Consider the following 22,408-nt stretch of genomic DNA (forward strand, 5'->3'; position numbering starts at 1 on the left):
TCGAGCGCAGGCAAATGAAAACACACGAGAGCTTGTTTGTGTCCGCTTGCATGTCTTCGTTGTTTGATGCGCTTAAACACTACGAAGTAGGTCGTACTAACAAGGCAGAACATCTACGCTTGCTGAGGAAGACAGCAAAGCAAGTGCAAGGAAGCGGCTCACCGTTTGATTCAGAGCACGTAGGCATGCAAGTGATTGCGACATTCAAGTAACCCATGTTCGACTACTGCAAGCTAACATTAAGCGACGATAGAGACGATAGATATAGGCAGTTGATGGAAATCTCGCAACATATGCACCAATAACGCTGTCGCGGTTCTCACGCATGCTTGGGTCCCCTGTTCTGTGTGAGATTACACCACCAGCACACTAATGGCACCTTGGATACAATGTACACTTTTTAAATGAACCGAATACATAAAAGATGACAATTAAACGTGTGTTATACTGAACGCGAACTGGCTATGTGTTTCAGAAAGACATTGAGAGGTCATATACTCACGTGCAGACTTGTTCGTATCCACAAGTATTACGTATGAAATCTTCAGCAGTCTCCAAGCAGCTAACAGTGGTGCATCTCGCACCTGTAAAAAAGACGGAGACGAGAACAAGTTTCATTTTTTTTTTCAGTCACTTCCACGAAACAACTTAGAAGCTAATGCTTTTGGAGAAGTGCGCGGTTCTAGTGAAATCGCCGCTTTCATTGTTGGTGGCCCACTGCTCCCGACTGGTGCATTCGGCGGAGCCAGTGCGGGCCTGCTGCGCATGCTCCCAATATGGGAATGTGGAAGCGCGTGCTTTAGGCCGACACCCAGTAAGGTGAGCGGCGGATGCTTCATTTGCGCGAATCGCCTCGATCACGCGCGCGACTGTCGGCGCCAGTTAGCACATCTTCAGAGCAGGCCAAATTACGGGGGACGCACTAGTTTCTGGTGCCGGCGTCTTAACCCTTCACCCCGATTGCGGCCTTGCTGCTGGGCGTTCTGCCTTCGACGACCCACGATCGGCGCCGCAGAAAGCTGCGGGACGTCTCTGAAAAAACTCACGTTGTAATGAGCGCCAAAAAAAAAAGACATAAGCGAAGGACTGCTGTTGTGTTGAGCGCATCGGTATTGGAGCTGAACTACCATTTCAGAGCCAGCAGACAAGGCCGAAAGTAAGCTGCAGACAGAACGATACCTGAAATACGAAAGAATGGGACGGAACTATAGAGTTGGCTGTGGTGTTCGTGTGACGAAGTTCTTGCCGCGAACTCCTGACTTGAGAAGGACACTTCTGGGGGAGCAATGCACTACCAGGGTCCTTGAATACATCTCATCTGGTGAGGAAATCTCTTCGGAAGTTTAGTATATTAACAGTAGGTGGCGCCATAGGCGCTGGCGCAAGTATACGGGCACCAATCTGCCACACTTCGATGGCCGGGATGCGCGATCAGGCAAATCGGTGACCAGGAAAGGAGCCTCTTCCACATTCATTTCAGCATTTTTGCAGATTCAGCATGCAACGTGAAGTTCAAGCAAAATAATTTACCATTTGACGTGTTTGTGCCTAAATTAGACACGGCAACATTGTGTGATGGACATGAACTGCTCCAGGGCACATTTAGCGCACAAAGGTTCTGGTCAGCTCTCTATATACATAATTCTATAGTTAGTTAGTAAAGTGGTTTGTTTTATTAGTTAGTATGTTGTATTTGTTAATTCGGTGAGTTGTTTTGTTTAGGTTGTTAGATTAGTTAGTTACGTATTTTATTTAGCAAGGCACATTAGTTATTTTATAGGACATCAGGTAATTAGGCAATTCGTTAGTTTAGCTAGATATTTTATATGCTTCATTTAGCTAGTTCTTTGCTAGTCACGTATTTAGTGACCAGTTTGATTAGGCAATTCAGGTAATTAGTGTAGTCAGATAATATTAATAAAGCCAGTCGTTAGTTCTTACTTTATTCGATTTAGTTCGTTAGTTACGTCACTGGACGAGGCTGTTTACTCGGCTTGGAATAGTTAGCGACACCGCATGCCTTCAAAATTCTCGGAATGGTGTCTACATTGAGCTTAGATGCAATGCAGCAACACGAAATTTATGTTGAAGGTGTATACGTCTGCACGAATAAGGGCTACGGCTTGGAAATGGTTTTAACATATGCGGACATATTTTCAGTCAAATGTGAAGCCTAGAGACTCTCTCCGCGTAAAGGCTCGTTTCCAGTTGTCCCGTAGGTCTACCTTGGTAGGGAGAAAAAAACAGAATTTTATTTCGTTAGCGACGTTGAAGTCAGACCAACACGCAGATGCACGAAAACCGTCAGGCATTGTCACTATCACGGAGCCTCGTTGTCACCACACGGAGAAAGATGCACTACAGTGCAAGAACTGAAACACGAGCTGCTGCAACCGGCAACGCACGCCTTTCCCTTAAACGCCAACTGTGTGGTGAAGAGAAAGACGAAGAAGGCGCTCTTGTGTCGGCTGTGCGCATGATCAGCGTTCATCTCCTGCCAGTGCTACTAGACTGTGCCTAGTGCCTCGTAATAAATCATCTTATTACATTTGGTGGAGGAGCGGGGTAGAATTTTACGCCGTTGGCACGCCGTGCAAGCGCGTACGTACTGGCGCACGAAGTGAGACATGCCGTGCCAGTAGAAACGCTGCCTTAGACGAGTATACGTTTTCAGAACACCGGCGTGACCATTATGAGGAGCAGCATGAAAATAAGCGCATATGTCAGAACGCATGTGTCGTGGTATCACCAGGAGCCATTTGCGACCATCAGGCAAATAATTTCTGCGGTAAAGAACGTTGTCGCGGACAGGAAAGTGAGCGGCTTGGCGACGAAGTGTTCGAGAAGAGGATGTGGCGGATCGGTCGTGGAGGAAATTCAGCATAGTTGAAAGCAGGGGATCCTTACGCTGCTCGTCCGGCATATCAGCGACGTTGAAGGCTGACATGGATGCGAAGAGCGGAGACACTGAAGCCACATCACAAGGTAGCGGCGATCGGGAAAGCGCATCGGCGTCAGAGTGCTTTCTGCCCGATCGGTAGACAACGCGGATATCATATTCTTGTAAGCGGAGTGCCCATCGCCCTAGGCGACCTGACGGATCCTTCAACGAGGACAGCCAGCAAAGTGAATGGTGGTCGGTGACAATGTCAAAAGGGCGACCATATAGGTATGGACGAAATTTGACGAGCGCCCAAATAATGGCCAAGCACTCCTTTTCGGTTACTGAGTAGTTGGCTTCTGCCTTCTTTAAAGTTCGGCTCGCATACGCGACGACGTACTCGTCATAGCCGTCGTTCCGTTGTGCGAGGACTGCACCAAGTCCGATACCGCTGGCGTCCGTATGTACCTCTGTAGGCGCTGTGGGATCGTAGTGTCGAAGAATCGGTGGCGAAGTAAGTAGGCGACGTAGTTGCTGGAAGGCTTCGTCACAGGAAGTTGACCACGCGGAGATGCCGTTGGTAGCGGAAAGCAAATTGGTCAGTGGTGCGATGATAGTCGCGAAATTGCGCACAAAACGCCGAAAGTAAGAGCAGAGCCCTATAAAGCTGCGGAGCGCCTTAAGAGTAGTGGGCGTCGGAAACTCCGCGACCGCGCGAAGCTTGGCTGGGTCAGGAAGCACGCCGTCCTTCGATACAACGTGACCCAATATTGTTAACTTGCGAGCAGCAAAACGGCACTTTTTGATGTTAAGTTGGAGGCCAGCAGAGGTGAGGCAGGTCAGTATCTCACGCAAGCGAACGAGGTGCGTCGGGAAATCTGGCGAAAACACCACGATATCATCAAGGTAGCACAGACATGTTTTCCACTTGTAGTTGCGAAGGATGGTGTCCATCATACGCTCGAAAGTAGCGGGCGCGTTGCATAGCCCGAATGGCATTACGGTAAATTCGTACAAGCCATCGGGCGTGATGAAAGCTGTCTTCTCACAGTCATCATCAGAACGAAGTGTTGAACCGCATTTAAAGCATCGTTTAGGATAGTGTGGACATGAAGGAGCCTCTGTACAAATTTTGACGTTTGAAATTTGAAGTACGAGCGGAAGCGTGACGAGAAGCTCGCGAAAATAGTCGTTCCTTTTTTGTACCGAAAGTGAACAAAACACCGGCATTAGCTTAGTAACGTCTGCTGCCGGACCAGTTGGTACATGGCTTTTAGCAATGGTTTTAGGCGCGAAAAGTAAGACAGGGACAACAGATTGAAACACACGAACAGGCGCACAAGCGTGTCTTTTATACTGTTGTCCATGTCCTATTTTTTGCGCCTAACACCATTTCTGAAAGCGGGCATTAGCACCTGCAGGAAGTGAAGCGTAACCTGGAGTGGGCGGCCGGCGTCCGAAATACTTAGGGCGCCGACCACGCCACGTTGAATAATCTGGGAGTCGGCATGCTGGGACTTACGTTCACAAAAAAACCAAGGGTCCGCGTCATTTGCTCAGGTGCTCTTCTAAGCCTGCTAGCAATAAAACTATGCAATTACCAGTGCTGCAGCATTGCACGATTGCTTTAGTGGTATGCAGGCTGTTGCTTTCTTTTCGCTCCACCGAATATTTAATAATGGCCTGTTGCACATAGCGCAATACTAACCCTTGGTCTAAATAACTGGATGAGCTCGCCAGTACTTCTAGGAGAAAACGGAATGATCATTTGAATAATTAACATAATTATGGTAACCCACTTTTTAAATATTTACTCGACGGTCTATACTTCAACGAAATGTACCCAGTGAGTACACAAGGCATGTCGACTTGAAACGAATTCTGACAATGGCATTGAGTTCGATATATTGGCCGTCAAACTTGGGGTAAAAATGCACTGTTCTTTACCTTAGCTTTCTTTTTTTGTTTTGAGGAAAACGCTGTTTTATTCATAGAATCAAAAAAGTAGCGCGAACGCCAATGCATTTTGTCGGACACTTTGTGAATAGTTATTGAAACTTCCGTAGCCTTGAAATTCAGCGGCCACGGTGGTTTAACGGCTATGGTGCTGCGCTGCTAAGCACGATGTGGCGGGATCAAATCTCGACCGCGGCGGCCGCATTTCGCTGGGGGCGAAATTCAAAAAACACCCATCTCTCCTGCATTGGGGGCACGCTTACTATACCCTGCGGTCGTAATTAATGTGGAGTCCCCCACTCTCGACGTGCCTCGTGATCAAATCAATCGCGATTTCGGCATGTTAAACGTCAGCAATCAGTTCGATTAAATTTTCTCTTGAGAATTCGTTCCGAGTATCGATGCCTTGCATACTCACTAGCTACAACTCTACAGTCAAATATATGCCGTACAGAATTAAGTAGCATAATTACGTTAACTATTCAATTAGGCAGTTTGATTTCTCTTAGAAGTGATGGCCGCCTCATCAAGTAATTCAGATCAAGGGTTATAAATCTACTGCCTGCCACAGGAAATTAACAAATGCTGAAGCTAAAGAATAACACCCTGTATACTGCTCGCTTGTAAGAAATTAAGCCAAAGAGAAATTTCCATGCAGTTGGCTTTTAAGCAGTACCGATAAAAAAGCGATTCGCGGCTATATATTTATGTCTCAAACTAATTAAGGGGCCGCAGATCAAAGTAACAACACAGGTATCTCCAAGTAGCACGGGGTTGGCGATAGTCCCAGTCTGCCGGAGTAGCGTGACCACATCATTTCCTACTCGTTTCGGAGACTCCGCCATGCCATGGCCGGACGCTCCACCCTACCTAAGATGGTGCTATCCAACTCGGTCCACTAAATTACTTTCCGTTGATGCTGGTCATTCTCCTTAGAGACCCATTGCATGTTGTAAAACAACGCTAAAATGGATGCCTTGCTGTGAATTAGCAATCAAGAAACGCAACTCAAACCATATGGTTTGAGTTTGGAGCCGATCGTCAATCACGTGTTTTAGAGTTGCGCAAATTTTCTCTGACAATGAAGGTTTCAAACTACGTAGGCAAAAACCAGCACAAGCAAACGTGCTCCTGGAGATAGCTGCAATGTCTCATTCACGGTAGATTTACTGGGAAACGTGAAACATAAAATCTTAGTTGCTATGTGAAACACTGATAATTAAATAAGGCGCAAAATACGCCACTAAGTGCTAAATCTAACTTTCTTTTTTTGCGCTCTCTACCACGTTCAGCCAAATGCGGAACTATCTCACGTGACAGCTACGCTAATTCATTATATGGTACGAGAAACTGAAAGCTTAAATCTTCCAAACTGTGCGGTACTACCTGGCGCACGAACACGTCTGTCACTTTTGTTTCGCCGCTAAAAGTCTATCACGAGCATGAAAACGTTTAGGCATCTTTGGGCATTTACGATCGAATATGAGAATTTCTGTCGCCTCAAGCAGCGAGTTCCCGCTATACAATCACAACCGGCGGGCCTAATCTCTGTCTTTAGGCGTTTTTCAATAGCACTGAGGCTTTGACTACACCGTCGATGGTGCACATGCGTAACGAACACGTCGGTCGAAATTATTGGTTGGCTGCAAACATCATCGCGTTAGTTCGGTTATGTACGTAAATCGGTGTTTCAGTCTTTTCAAGTCGCGACCTGTGATGAAAGACGCAAAGCGTACGCTGCTTGACGCCGCGCCAATCCAAGCCGCGTGGCGAGCCGCTTGTGTGTTGCTATAAGCTAGGACTTGTAGTCTCGGTATTAAGAACCAATTTCGTGAAGACTGTTGAGATAACGCTGGAACCAAGGTGAGATCAAGGTCAGTGAAATTTGACGTGATTCGCTGCCCACGAATAGGGGCAAAGGAGTCAGAAATGACTAGATGTCTGGGCTAAAGTGGCCGTCCTGGGCGCCACAATGTCCTATCTGATACTTCAAGTATGCAGGGACCCAGTCAATAACCATGTCTTCAGTACTAGTATTTGTTCCTTAATATGCATTCACACGTCCTAAATGAAGCAGCTCTTGTCGCGTTTAATTTTTGGCTTGCCGTGTTCCTATCGGAAAGAAAAGCGTTCCTTCGACTGGGCACGATCTCGGGCGGTCCTTACGAACTGGGCAACTGCGGAACCCCTCAGGGCTCGGTCCTATCCCCGCTGCTATTTAATATCGCCATGCATAAACTCTCCGAAAGGCTGGCCGCACTCCCAAAAATAGGCCACGCAATCTATGCAGACGATATTACAATCTGGTCCCCGGGGGCGTATCTGGCCGATCTAGAGCAATCTCTCCAGGCGGCCATAGATGCAACGGAAGAATTTCTTACAAGCACGGGTCTCAAGCTGTCACCGACCAAATCCGAACTCCTCTACAGACAGTCGAGGCAGGGTGTTAGGAACCTCGAGCCTCTGGAAACGCTGCCAGTCGAAATTACAACACGAGAAGGGCACCCCATTCCGAGGGTGAACTCCATCAAAATTTTAGGACTTCTAATCAACGCCAAAGGCTGTAATGCAGAAGCTCTAAACAAGCTGGGTGCGCAGACGAAATACATATTAAGGCTCATAACTAGAATCGCAAGCAAAAGGGGGGGACTCAAGGAGGACCACCTACTCAGGGTCTTCCAAGCTTTCTTCATCAGTCACATTACTTACACGGCACCGTACCTCAAATGGAGCAAAATTGAAAAGAACAAACTCGACACGCTCATCAGGTCCGGCATCAAAAGAATACTCGGTATTCCACAATCCGCTAGCACAGTAAAACTACTTCAACTCGGAATTCACAATACCACAGACGAATTAATTGAAGCGCAGTTGATTGCACAGATCTCCAGGCTTTCGTCAACTAAGCCGGGAATCAAAATTCTCGATGAAGCTGGTCAACTCCCTATACAGGCACCGCTCGACAGACACCCCCTGTCTAAATTAGCCCGTGAAGGTATAAAGGTTGAGCCCGTGCCGAGGAACATCCACCCAATATATAACGAAGGTCGCAGAAGAGCGCGGGCTAGAACCATCCTTCGACGAATCGATCCTTACGGGGCAGATGCATTCTTCGTCGACGCCGCCAAATATGGCAGCGAAGACAGGTTTGCAATCACGGTCGTTGACGCGCGCGGAACACTCATCAGCGCCGCATAAATTTACGCTAAACACGCGAACGAGGCGGAGGAAACCGCGATAGCCTTGGCTCTTGAAGCCGCAAAAGGCCCGGCGACCATTTTCTCCGACTCGCACACGGCGGTCAGGGCTTTCTCTTCCGCTCTAGTTTGTAAACACGCAGCCGACATCGTCAACAGATCCTTTCGTATTACTACGCGAGAAGACATTGGAGGTCATACATTAGCGTGGTTCCCGGCGCACATGAACGATGTAACTAACCAAGCGGGTTGCAACCCTAACGGGCGGGCCAACTGCCTGGCGCGTGAATTCATGAACCGCGCCCGAGCTAACGGTCCGGCTCTCCCGCAGGATTGCCCCTTCAAAGATAATCTTGCGACCTTTCATGAAATTACATCACATTACAGACACAGCAGGAGAAAATTCCCTCCCCCCAGCCCGAAACTGAACAGGGCTCAGGCTGTTACTTTCAGGCTTTTACAGACGAGATCCTACCTCACCCCGAGAGCGCTTAGTTGGATAGACCCGAACTTCCCGCAATCGTGCTCCAAATGCGGTCACGTGTGCTGCTCCTTCGACCACATGCTCTGGTTGTGCCCGTACAACGCGGGCTCCGACTTTCATAACAAGTCCAAGTGGGACGCCTTGCTGAAGAGCTCGGATTTCACAAACCAACTACAGGCCGTCCAGAGGGCCCGCGACGTCGCGGAGAGTCACCACCTCCCTGTCCCGTCGTGGGCGGAGCCACCAACTTGATCGGGGAGCCTTCGGTCCCCCCAATCGAGTTCCTCAGGACACTCTAATAAAGTTCTTGTCCCTGTCACTGCCGACTGACGGCCGCAGTACGCCGAGTTCGCGTTCCTGAGCTGCAAGGTTCTGGCGGTAACAAATAAAAGATTCCAGACTAGTGCGACCTTGAATATTCACAGCCCAGTTTACAATGAAACAGTTTCTTGTGCACGGTTGCAGTAGAAACTCGTGTTGCCTGTAGTTAAAGCACACATTTTAAAAACGTTGCCAGCATGATTCAGTACTTCCACACGTTGCCCATAGATAACACTTCCCAGCACTTTGAGGAGTTATTAGCAAAGGACGTACTTCACCAACACACGCTTTACTTAGCCTTCATATCAGAAATATTACTGCCTTAATTCTTGTGAAATTTTATTTTGTTAGCTATTAGCGTCCCTCCAATAAATATACCTACATTATACGCTGTTCTTAAAACACACTTAGCTCTGCGTTACTTGCGTTCGCAGTGTACTACAAAGGCCGCAATTAAAATATACACGCCGAACTTTGCCTACACATCGCCCACCCCAACCTGCCCCTCATTTTCACAAAAATATGCTAGGTGGCTCTTCTAATTCACCGAGAACACCGTGGGGACCTCGTATAACGCGTAAAAACGGACAGAAAACGATTGTTTTGTGACTACTTGAAAAACCTATAATTAAGTCATGAACATAATGTTTCCCAAGAAGTCACCTTCAGCATGGCCCCCATTTTCGCCCAATGGGGACCCGGTGTCATGAACAGCTCTTATAAGACATAATTAGGTGACATGGAGACATTGTTGACAACGGGCACGTTACGCTTTCGAAGTCTTAGTTAAGCGATTTGTTTACAACGGCTGTAATTTAACCAACACACATATTTTCATGAAATGAAGCGTTTGACGGAGTGTGCCTGGTCAGCGGAAAGGTAGGTTTAGAAACTAGGTCACTGATTAAGTCGAAACAAGAACTCCTTGACGTTTCGGGCTTCGTACGGAACCCCTTGTGCAGGTTTCACGGTAAATTTATTATGTACATTTTAGTATGCGTCCAAATGACTTAGAGTAGGCACTATTAGGATAGCCCATCGTCCTGTTGAGGTTGAGTGGGGTAGTTTCTTTGATAATCTCTCTCTTGGTGGCCACGATATCAGTATCATTCTAATTTATTGCTTGTATACAGTTCTACCCATGTCTTCAGCCACTGTCTTTTATCTTGGCGCTGTTCGAGCAGTTTGGCCAGCTTATCTTTTTCACTTGCATAAACACAACCGTGCTTTTCAGCTTATCACAACAGCGGAAAATTTGCTCGAGGCAGAAAGTTCTTCACATTCGCAAGGTTGGCTGCAAACTGTCTTGTTAGCACATGCGCCATCTTATGCCCCGTTTCGCGAATAAGCGAGCTCTTATCGTGCGAACTCTCAGCAGTAGGGAGAAGGTTTCTTGGTTGCGGCTCTAACTTCAACCAGGGAAGATTTCCTGGCCCACGAGAAATGGTATGTACCACGTGGAAGGTTCGATTTGCCTTCCAGACGATAACATGCGTGTCCACTGGAGTCGACTATGCCTGGACGTTCTTCCCGCTAAGCCAATGGCAAAGCTGTAGAGGACGCATTGGCTTGACAAACAAAGGAATCGTCCTTGTGCTTCGTCAGAGATGACTACGGTCGTCTTCAGCGCAACACAATAAATGAAAGAACAAGGCAAACTCAATTTCGAACGCTTAACTGCTGTCGGAGCAAGGAAACGAAAACAAGAGCGTCGTGGCAAGGCGAAGGAAAGGGAGTGTACCTTCGGGCAAGCGAGTGGGGCGAAGGAACCAGAGGGAGGAGGAGGGGAGGCTTTCGCCCGCTCCTTCTTCGCACGTCTCGCCGGCTGCTGGTGGTAGTGCTCTGCACGTTGCGGGCGATGCGGCAGGCGAGAATTAATGGCGGGTTTTTGATTGGTTCAATTTGATTGGTGCCTTTTTGATGCTCGATACTGTCACGCTGTGTTGTCGTCCACGAAGTGTACACCGCAGGCATAGGCGAGCGTTCCGTCGACCTCTGACAGCGTTGGCGCCGACACGCCAAGGTGTGCGTGAAGCGGACTCGTTCTCTTTCCGCGGCGGCCGCGAAAGGAGTCAGGGAATGCGAGGAAAGGGGCGTCGAGAGAAAGGGCACGTGCTCTCAGGCATCCCGGTTCTGTGGGAATGGGCGGCAAGGAGGAGGGGAGGGGAGACTGTCGGTCATTCATTGGCTGAGTCGCCCGTTCTTTTCTGCTATTCGCATATATTTACACTCATAGCCGATAGATCTTGTATGACATGTATCTTTGCAAAAACGCACTGTGTGTTTCCGGAGATCGTCCAACCTTCTGACAGCGAACTGCGCATGCGTCTTTAATAGCAGGACAGCGCGACGGCGATGGTGTAAATGCGCCTCGACAGCCAGTATAATTTCTATTGCAATACGATGTAGCAGACAGCACTAGGGCGCGTCTCCGAGCTTCATCGCGCTGGCCTGTATGCTTGTTACAATACACAGCTGTCCGCTCACGTGTTCACCATAAAAGTGGACGAGCGTGCATGATCATTAAAGATGAAAAAGCAATTCATTCGAATTTGATGCAACCCATAGCAAGAGCGAGCAATGCTACTTATGCTATTTCACGTCTATTGTCTCCGAAGGGAAGCGGATATATATATATATATATATATATATATATATATATATATATATATATATATATATATATATGAAAACGATGGCCGGAAAACATGGTCACAAGAACACTATCTTCTTTTACACTAATCTTCCTCTCTTGCCCAATCTACGGATTGACCATCTCGTTTACGCTTGCCCTCGCGGAGAGTTCGCGTTTGAAGAGGCGAATAATATTTCCGCAGCCTGCCAACATGAACAGTGTCAGTATGTCAGCCGAGATATGGCACATTGAGGTTGCTCTCGTAGTTGACGACATAAACTTTCCGAAGAATATGATAGCGACCCTGCATTTTGACGCTTAGCTTTTCTTGGGTAGGATGCCATGTCGTCTCGTGCAGGACTCTGTCGTCAACTTGTAGCTCCTGCTGGCAGAAATTTGCTGTCGATATAACTTCGATTTATTTTTTCGTGGAAAGCAATACGATTGTGAACAGAGTTTTCTGTTGCCTGTTGAAGGCTTCCTTTTTGGTTGAAAATGAGGTACGGGTGAGACGGGACTCCACGCTTAAAGAACGCCGGCGGGTATCCAGTTACACAGAATGTGGTGTTCAGCTGTATTCTGCTTTCCACACCAGACAGAAGTTGCGTTCACGGCTTTCATGGTTCTTCGTTGACCTTGCAGCGGAGAGGGTCACAATTATTTGATTGGTGCGTTCGGGTATGCCATTACATTGACGGTGTTGCGATAACTTAAACAGCAGCGGAAGGCTATTCTGCTTTGTTTGATAAATAGTTTGACTTTTATGGTGGTGAACTAATGCCATGATCGGAAAGAAACTTCTTAGGTTTCCGAGCCATGGAAAACGCTTTTCAGTCACAAGATGTAAGAACCACAGTTTTCATTCTTGTGAGAAAGAACCCAAATAAAGACGGAAGGCATGGTCCACGACCAAATAAATAAATTGCTTTCATTAGTGATATCCCGCAGAACCTTCAACGGTGTCTATAGCAAGAAGATAAAAAGCCTGTTCTGTTGGTTGTAATTGCTTAAGAGATCTAAACTTTCGCTGTTCATCCTTTTGCACCGCTGGCAAACGTCAAAATGCCAAATGTATTTTGAAGCAGTAGTTGTTATATCAGGCCAGTGATATTGTTGTGAAAGTATATAGCCTCAAAGTCCCCTTCATGCCTACGTGTGCAAAATCAGTCGTGTGCTTTCTGAACTTAGGTCGCTGGGCACTTGTCACGTAGACTTTTTTGGAATTATTTTGCGTCTTACGGTCGACTTACTGTTTTCAATTGTATGTTTGCCAGGTGGGTGGAAATGATGGTGTTGCTCGAGTTCTTGACATTACAGAAGCTGCACAATCAGGTTGTTCGGGGAAAATGCGTCGGCTTCGATTTGATTGGTGCCGTTTGATGCTCGATATTGTCACATTGTAGTGTCGGTGAAAAACGGTACAGTATCAGAGCTGTGAGTTATAAATTTACTTCTCTATTAGGAGAACTTGTGCCCAGCGAAACAAGTAACACTCAAGCGCAACGAAACCGACGAGCAAGGTCGGAAATCATCGAAAATCTGATCAGCGGGTCAAGTGTGTCAGCTTTGTTACATCACTCATTGAAGGTTTGAGCATAATCGCTGGCCCCTGCGTGGCTTCCAACAAGTACTACACAATTCATGTCGCGCATACAATTTGCACAAAGTTCGGCGACAACAGACAACGGATCGAACCGCCGATAACGCTGGAGGAAATTCCGATGCATGCAGGGGCGTCCTGCACCGAGTGATAACGTTCGACATTTGTCAGCCGATGAAAAGTGGTCACAGGACACGGATAAGCAAGTACAGATGTCAATGCCTCCCTCTTACGAGCCGTCGTCCCGGTGCTGCACACACACACAAAAGAATGCCGCGGATACACGCAAAGTGCCTCGAGCGGCCAGCCCCGCCAGTCGCGCGTCAAGTTTGCGTGAATTAGCGGCCATCTTTCGCGCTCGGAAAAACAATGTTATGTAGCACGTACTGAGCAACACACGTCTCTATTCGGGAGTTTTAAAGCGAATCTGTATATGGCTAACCGATTCGTCCGTCCGTCTGTCGCCTGTACGCCTAGAAGTCCTCCGACGCAACTCAATTCGCATGCGAAAAAGAAAAATCGCGCGATTGGCCGCACCAGTATTGATGTCGTTACTCTTCGTCCCAGCCGAGCATGCGCGCAGCAGTTTCTCTCCGGTTCCGAAACGGGTAGGCCACGCGTCATACGTACTCCTGAGGAGCAGGCAGCTGGCTCCCGTTCCCGGCTGATGCAACGCCGCGAGCAAAACCGGGAACGCCGTGCCGATGCTGCAGCCCGGGCGCAAGAACAGAACTGAGGTGAAACAGCGCGAAAAAGACGAGGACACAAGGAAACAAATACCACAGACAAGCGCTGACTGCCAACTGGAAGTTTATTTGAAATTCACCTGACATTTATACCTTTTTTCAGCATAGGCATGCGCACATCAGTCGTAAAAACATCTGCAAATCAACAACATTTTAATTTTTCTTTCAAAATAGTAATTTCTTTTTCCGACAAGGCAAGAGAGGAAGTGCTTATACATTTATATCCTTCTGTTCTTATATGAAAGGCCTCTACTATTTCCCTTTCCTTCTTACCCTTTCCTTTCCCTATGAATTTTGTCTTTTCAAATATGGGGGTGCATTGACACTTGTTACAGTGTCCAGCTAAATGACTCCCATAGCCATTCTTTAGGTTTAACGCTGTGATGACGAGCACAGCACTAACCTACACCTCGTCACCTCGTCAACACTAACAAACTAGCACTAACCTAAACCTTGTAACCTCGTCAGCAGAGCACTAACCTAAAGAATGGCTGTGGTATTTGTTTCCTTGTGTCCTCGTCTTTTTCACGCTGTTTCACCTCAGTTCTATGTATGAACCAACTAGCCCTCATCAAGATCTTACTAATGCAAGAACAGACTCGTGCAGCCGAGTGCAAGCAGTAGCCGCGTTGCTAGGATCAGTCAGCTTACCAAGCCGTCGTTTAATGAACTGGTCGTCGGGATTAATTCAGTGGTAAACACCAAGGCCGCACGTTTCAGCTTCCTTTGTTAACCATGTGTACGTAATACTTGGGTGGTGATTCTTTTCTTGTTGCTCTACAATTTTCTCATAGCCACTTTTAATCTAATTAAATAATGGAGAAGTTGAATAATTAATTAAGACTAGGTAATTAGGCGGAATGCAAAAAAGGTTACCTGAGTCTCCCCAAGCGAGGGCAAACAACATTATTTTGTTTCGGTCCAGCTACGTGGCATTTGCATATTGTTGAAGTTTGACTGAAAAAACGTAATCCACTGTATATATATATATATATATATATATATATATATATATATATATATATATATATATATATATATATATATATATATATATATATTGTTACGGTTAATGTTAAACCGGCTTTATTTAAGGGACGAGATTGATGGTGAAGTCAAGATGGCGTCCCGAGGCTGCACACGCTAACGTCTTCTTCCTCTTCTGCTCGCCCGGCTCATGCCGTAGCAATCCCCGGTTGCCAGACGAAGCCCGCTGGGCAAGTCCAAATCACTCGGAAAGCGCAGGGTGAAACCGCTTAAGACGGGCAACATGTACTAACTGGGTCCGGCTAGACCGACGACCAGCGGACGTCAAGCGTGCCACCACGTACGTCAAGTCACTCAAGCGATCTACAATGACGAATGGGCCCGTGTACTGGGGTAAAAACTTTTCGCATAAGCCACGTTTACGTTCCGGAGTCCACAACCACACAAAGTCTCCTTTAGCGTACGAGACAGACTGGTGTCGGCTGTCATAGCGCTCTTTCGATCGGTGTTGCGATGCCACAGTACGAAGGCGAGCGATACGCCGGGCTTCTTCGGCAAGACAAAGCGTCTTGGCAACAGAGTACTCGCTGTGAAAGTCAAACGGTAGTATAGTGTCAATGCAGCTTAGCGGTGAACGTGCGTAAAGGAGATAAAAAGGACTGTAATCGGTCGTCTCATGCTTTGCAGTATTATAAGCATAGGTGATGAAGGGGAGTACGTCATCCCAGTCCTTGTGATCGGAAGATACGTACATGGCCAGCATGTTAGTTAGAGTTCTGTTCGTACGTTCTACAAGCCCATTTGTCTGAGGGTGATAAGGCGTTGAATGACGGAACTGTGAACTGCAGAGACGAAGCAGTTCTTCTACGGCGTCCGCAACAAACTGACGACCGCGATCGCTAATGATGACACGGGGGGGACCATGTCGAAGAATAATGAATCGAAGCAAAAACGTTGCAACGGACACAGCTGTTGAAGATGGTACGGCCGCCGTTTCCGCGTAACGGGTCAGATGGTCGACACATACGATCACCCATCGGTTGTCGTTAGATGATCGGGGAAATGGGCCCAGAAGATCGATACCCACTTGTTCAAATGGCAGGCGAGGCGGCGGCAGAGGTTGGAGAAGACCTGGCGGAGCGGTCGTAGGGCGTTTGTAGCGTTGACATTGTTCACAACTGGCGACGTAGTGCTTGACTGTGTCCCGCATTTTGGGCCAGTAAAAACGCTCCTGAGTCCGGTTCAAAGTTCTGATGAATCCTAGATGGCCAGAGGTCACATCGTCGTGCATGGCTCTCAGTATGTCCGTTCGCAGACTCTGCGGCACCACCAGAAGGAAGCGTGCGCCTTTAGCTGAATAATTGGTCTTGTAAAGCAGGCCGTCGCGGACACAAAATCGGCCAGTGGCTCCAGGACGCGATGCGGCTACAAATAGAGGTTCCAAACTAATATCATTTTCCTGCTCTGCTTTGAAAGTCGTCGAGTCTGGGAATGTAGAAGAAATGGGAGCAAAACAGTTATCAAAATCGTCGGCGTCACACTCCGTCGTCGTCAGAGGAAGGCGGGAGAGACAGTCCGCATCTGCGTGGCGACGCCCGGACTTGTAGAAAATAACGAAGTCGTACTCCTGCAGTCGAAGAGCCCAACGTGCCAGTCGTCCACTCGGGTCACGGAGATTCACCAACCAGCATAACGCGTGGTGGTCAGTAACGATAGTGAACGGGCGTCCGTAGATATAGGGCCGAAATTTGTGGACAGCGAAAACAGCTGCCAAGCATTCTTGCTCGGTCACAGTGTAATTGCGTTCCGCCTTAGTCAAAGAGCGACTAGCATAAGCCACAACGTGTTCAGCTCCGTCTTGACGTTGCACTAGTACGGCACCGATGCCGATGCCACTGGCATCAGCGTGCACTTCCGTAGGTGCGGATGCATCGAAGTGACGCAATACGGGCCCTGACGTTAGTAGAAATTTTAGCTGGCGGAACGCGTCGTCGCAAGCCGATGTCCAGTTGAAGGGGACGGCTTTTTGGAGAAGACATGTTAGGGGGTACACCACGTCGGCGAACCTTGGGATGAAGCGCCGAAAATACGAGCACAGGCCCAAGAAACTCCTCAACTCCCGCACTGACTTCGGTGCTTCGAAGGAGCTGACTGCCTCAATCTTCCGTGGATCTGGCCTCACACCGTTTTTGTCGACCAGATGCCCAAGTACTAACGTCTCCGTTTCCCCGAAACGACATTTCTTGGAATTTAGGATCAAGCCGGCTTGTTTGACACAATCCAGAACAAGACTGAGACGGCTGTTATGTTCACTCAATGTGCTGCCAAAAATCACCACATCATCGAGGTAGCACAAACAAATTTCCCATTTAAGTCCTCGGAGGATTGTATCCATGAATCGTTCGAATGTTGCTGGCGCGTTACAAAGGCCGAACGGCATAACGTTAAATTCATAAAGACCATCTGGTGTCACGAAGGCCGTTTTCTCCTTATCGTCTGGGTGCATGGGTATCTGCCAATACCCTGATCGCAAATCCAGTGATGAAAAGTAGGCAGCGGAATGTAAACAATCGATGACATCATCAATTCTAGGAAGTGGATACACATCCTTTTTGGTGACTGCATTCAGTTTCCTGTAATCAACGCAAAACCGCCACGATCCATCCTTCTTCTTTACTAAGATTACTGGTGCTGCCCACGGACTAGAGGACTCTTGAACAACACTTTTCCGCAGCATGTCTTTCACCTGTTCAGCAATAACTGTCCTCTCTGTTGCAGAAACGCGGTAAGGCTTTTGCCGAATGGGATGCGCAGATCCGGTGTCAATTCTGTGGCGAGCACGAGAACGAGGGAGTGAAGCCTGCTTGTCGCCTTGTGCGAAATCGAATACAGAAAGATGTGCCCACAAAACTTCCGCGAGAACGCGGCGCTCATGTGAGGGCAGCGCCTTGTTGATCATCCATAGGATCTGCTCTTCAGAAGTGCTTTGGTGAGGATCGCTAGTACGAGACTGCTCCTCCTCGCTTAGAACTGTAATGGAGCTGTAAGTAATCTCGTCAAATTCAGCGAGCTTCATATCACGCGGAAGAACAGCAGGGACGCAAGAACAATTGAAAGCCCACAAATTTGAGACGCCATTCACTACTCTCACGATAGAGCGTGGTACGAGTACATCTTTCTTTGCGCAGCTCGACGTAAGTGGCTGGACTTGCGCGTCAAACGATGAAAGGACGGCAGCAGCGAAGTTGACAGGGATACGTGACAGCGACCAAGGTGGTACCAGCAAATCTTTCGAAACAACACAATAGTTTTTCACTGGTAAGGATGTGTCGGCAAGGGTGGCGAGAAGCGCGCTATTCAAAGTAATTTCGCCTGTGCCACAGTTAACGGATGCACCACAATCCTGAAGAAAGTCAATCCCGAGAATCACGTCGTGAGTGCACCGCGGTAGTACGAGAAATTCTGTTATAAGATCTTCTGCTCCGAACAAAACACTTGCAACACAAATACCAAGGGGAACTAGGCACTCTCCACTGACACCACGAAACGTCACACCACCATTCCACGGGAACATAACTTTCCGACCCAGCCTCTCTTTGAATGTCACACTCATGACGGAAACGGTAGCACCAGTATCAACTAATGCTGTTGCAGGTATACTATCAATTAACACACGCACTTTGTTCTTCACCATCATAATAGGCAGAGGAGTATTTCGCAGAGACGCAGACTGTCCGGCGACCTTACCTCCATCGGTCGCGCCGGCTAGTTTCCCGACGGCGGTGGTGACGCAGCACGTCGCCGTGGTGACGGTGAACGGCGTTGGCGACTGGTTGGGGGCGTCAGGCTACGGTCTGAAGCTGGCGAGCCACTCCTTCTACTATATTGACGGAAGGTATTCCGGGGTGGCGCGCCTGTGGTGGTTGTACTATCAGGGTCTGTCGGCCAACGGTCGTCATAACTGTCACGTTCAAAAGTAGGCCAAGTTGGTGGTGGGCCATATCTTGTCTGTCGGCGCCGGCGACAAAAACGAGCAATGTGTCCCGAGGCGCCACAGCTGTAACACACAGGCGATGCGCGACCGACGTTGTAAACCTCGGGGTCAATCCTGGGACGCTGCGAATAATAAATGCGACCTTCCGAATTCCGATTCGTGGTGGTAGCTGCACGAGTTCGTTGATCGTGCGTCACGTCGTCGGGAAAGGTACGTCGGTGCTGTCGCAGCTGATCTACTCGACACTCTGCAACGCCTGGCATGGCGGACAATGCGGACACAGCAGATGCATGTTCTTGAGGTTGGTTGGGAACCCACCCAAGCTGGTCGACATCCGCCCCTTTGGTGTGTCTTTCAAGTTCTTCGCGAACAATTTGCCTTATAGTTGCCGCAAGGTCTAGTTGAAAACTGTAGTTGTCATTGTCTTCAACGCTTGCCACCGTTGTCACATTTGCTAACCTGCCGAACTTAGGCGTGATACGGCGCAGCTTCAAGGCCTCAAATGTGCGGCAATGCTTGATGAGGTCGGCGACCGAGGCGAGACTCTCCTTTCCGATTAAATAATTGTACACATCCTCGGCTATGCCTTTAAGAAGGTGTCCAACCTTGTCCTCTTCGGACATTCGAGGATTGACCGTTCGGCAAAGCTTCAGGATTGCCTCAATGTACGTAGTACAGGTCTCACCTGGGACTTGAGCGCGCTGAAGCAATGTCTGCTCCGCCCGCTTCCTTTTCGTGGTGGAATCGCCGAAGCACTCAGTAAGGTGAGTAACGAAGCTGTCCCACGTTGTGCAGATATCTTCATGGTTCTCGAACCACACTAGCGCAGTGTCTGTGAGGAACAGAACCACATTGTCGAGCTGAGCCGTGGAGTTCCAGCCGTTGTACTTGCTCACACGCTTGTAGTGGGTGAGCCATTCCTCCACGTCCTCGCCGAATTTGCCTGAGAAAGGGCGGGGCTCCATCTGATGCATCCAGGCGCCGGTTGTTCGAACTGGAGCTGCCAGAGAAGGCTGTTGGTCACCGCTGTGGGACATCGGGATCTCAAGTGGTATTGGGGGCAGTTGAGCGAGGCGTCGGCTCCGGCGTGGTGCTTGCTGCAGCAGCTCCGTCGTCTTGGTCGAAGTACCCCGCACCTCCACCACAAAACTGTTACGGTTAATGTTAAACCGGCTTTATTTAAGGGACGAGATTGATGGTGAAGTCAAGATGGCGTCCCGAGGCTGCACACGCTAACGTCTTCTTCCTCTTCTGCTCGCCCGGCTCATGCCGTAGCAATATATATATATATATATATATATATATATATATATATATATATGTATATACAGAGCAACCGCTGTGCAACACGATTAGCGCTGTAAAGTTATTTCGCTGAAAACGCACGTCTTTTACCTTCATACTCATTTGCAGACCCCTATAAGTACCTTTCGTCCGATCGGATCAATGCTGAAACGCTTATTAGGGGTATCTCCGGGTAGTCGTTTTGAACGCTCTAACGCGCTCCTCGGAAGCCAACCATGGTGCAATTTTCGAAAAGGGGCGCTGTGGCTACATTCGAATTGTCTTGCGAGTTTCCCGACGCCAGGTCGGAGCACCGAGAAGCACACCTATAGTATCGCCGTCGGACCATGCCGAGAAATCTGGTGGTTTGCTGTCATGGGGGGGGGGGGGGGCGAGGAGGGTTGATCCAACCCGTTCGCGTAGTAGGGTTGGCGAATGGGTGCTTTATACTCGACCACGACGATTATCGGTCTCTTAATCTGTAATGTGCCACGTATGCCCCCAAATGTACGTTTAGAGTGTACTCCAGTGTACCATAGCGCGCCGCGGGAGGTGGCCGTGGTGCTAGCCACGTTACCCTGAAGTTCCCTTCACTTCTCGATTTCTTCGCCCGCACTGATCCAAAAATGAAGCCCGCTGTTCGGTTGGCGCATGATATCTCTTACTTGTACCTAGAGCGCCTCTGTAATAGGTCCGCTCGGGTTAGGAGGACCATCCGAACTGACCGGCTGCTCATTCTATTCAGTACCACTGAGGCACGACGGCACAGACGCGCTGACTTAACAAGAAGCGTGTGATTGTGTTACATGCGAGAACCTATCAGGTTTTACTGGCTTCCTGCACGTCCTGCGCGACCATGGTTGAGCGAGGCTTTCTGTGCGAGCCGTCGTGGACGTTTCCTGACAAGTACTTCTTCGACTACCTTGCCAAATAGTGTGGGCACGGGAAAGCACTCATATAATTTTCGGGTGTAAATGCGTGGTATACATTACGACATCTATTTCGGTTGTAATATTTGTAAGCACAAATGGCTCGTTTCCCTCATTCCATGAATAAGCATCGCCGCATTGCGAAGCACGTTGACGCTTTCACGTGGGATCGCGTGTTTGCAATGCACCAGTTGTCACGGGAGTACTAAACAAAGAAGTACTACGTGTTTGTTTGTTCATTTGTTTGTTTGTAGCGTTTAAAATCGCGTGTTGCTTCGGCGCCGGTACAGGAAGCCCCGTTTTCGCTAGCGCGAAAGTGTGACAGGAAACAAGACGACTTGTTGCTCGTTTGCGTATGCTCGCCGAAATTAGGGCCACGGCCGCTCGACAGTGATCGGCGCTACGCCACGCGCTGTAAATGTCGACCATGCTGAACTTCCTGCTTCGCTTGAGAAATTGACGATTACACTCGGCACCCATGACGCCACAGGGGATTGCTTCTGTGTTCTCCAGTTCCTTACAGACAAGTAATAGACATGAATAAGCATCGGCCTTATGCGAGGAGGGTCCCGTTGCACTTGACTTTGACTTTGGAACCCTCCTCTGTATATCGTCTTTTGCCCATTTGTTGTATTTAAATAATAATAAACTGAAACTGAAACTGGCAAAAAAGGTTCACACTTACTTACGCCCTTAGAGGAACACCTCTAGTTCCTGTAGTTTTTAGTCATAAATAGCCGAACTGGTTGAACACACGGGTGAGCACGCCTTCAACACATTTTGAGGTGAATGTATTCAGTCGTCGTTTATATGGCGCGTAATTCAAGCCTTAGGAGTTGGGTTGAGTTCGCGGAGTCTTTCATAAAAAAAAAAGGCCCATGAAACGTACCATCGAATGATTTCATTAAATTCTGGTTCATAGAAAATATTATGGAAGGCTCCACTGTATTATGCAGGGTTTTGGTCTAGCTATATAGAGTACTCAATTATTCTGGGAAACTAAAGAGAAACTTCAAAGAAATTAAAAAAACGAAGTACGACTCTGTAAGTTCCCAATACACGTATATATTGTCAGTATTCGAAATGCAGTCGATAGAGCCTTAAGACGGAGAAGGCTACTAAGATTATATTGGTGTACCTTAAAGTGTCTTTAGCTTGTTTTACAAAAGTCACAGTTAGCGATATCTTACGCTGTCATTAAAATGGGTAAGCTTAAGTAACATTGCATGGTGTAGATTTTGTGCAATACAGGTTTTATTATTTGTTTTTGTTACGGATATGAGAAACGCCAAATGAGGCACTGCGCATGATTGCGGAAAGGCTGAAAATTTTCTTGCTATGTGGATTACTTTTCGGAAGCGTTTAATTGCCGCCATCTTGGGCTGTTAACGATA

General features: G+C 48.1%; 2 protein-coding genes across 2 annotated transcripts in view; one reads left to right on the forward strand and one right to left on the reverse strand.

Annotated features, from left to right (window-relative positions):
* Positions 1–22,408, forward strand: part of LOC142560696 (uncharacterized) — a 259,423-nt gene that overhangs the window by 183,026 nt on the left and 53,989 nt on the right. The gene's annotated exons all lie outside the window — the stretch shown is intronic.
* Positions 1–22,408, reverse strand: part of LOC142560693 (receptor-type tyrosine-protein phosphatase kappa-like) — a 135,259-nt gene that overhangs the window by 99,665 nt on the left and 13,186 nt on the right. Inside the window, exon 2 of the mRNA XM_075672951.1 lies at positions 503–584. Coding sequence (XP_075529066.1) covers positions 503–584 — 82 coding nt within the window. The remainder of the gene's footprint in view (positions 1–502; positions 585–22,408) is intronic.

This window comes from Dermacentor variabilis, chromosome 10 (genome assembly GCF_050947875.1).
Source record: "Dermacentor variabilis isolate Ectoservices chromosome 10, ASM5094787v1, whole genome shotgun sequence".
NCBI lineage: Eukaryota > Metazoa > Arthropoda > Arachnida > Ixodida > Ixodidae > Dermacentor > Dermacentor variabilis.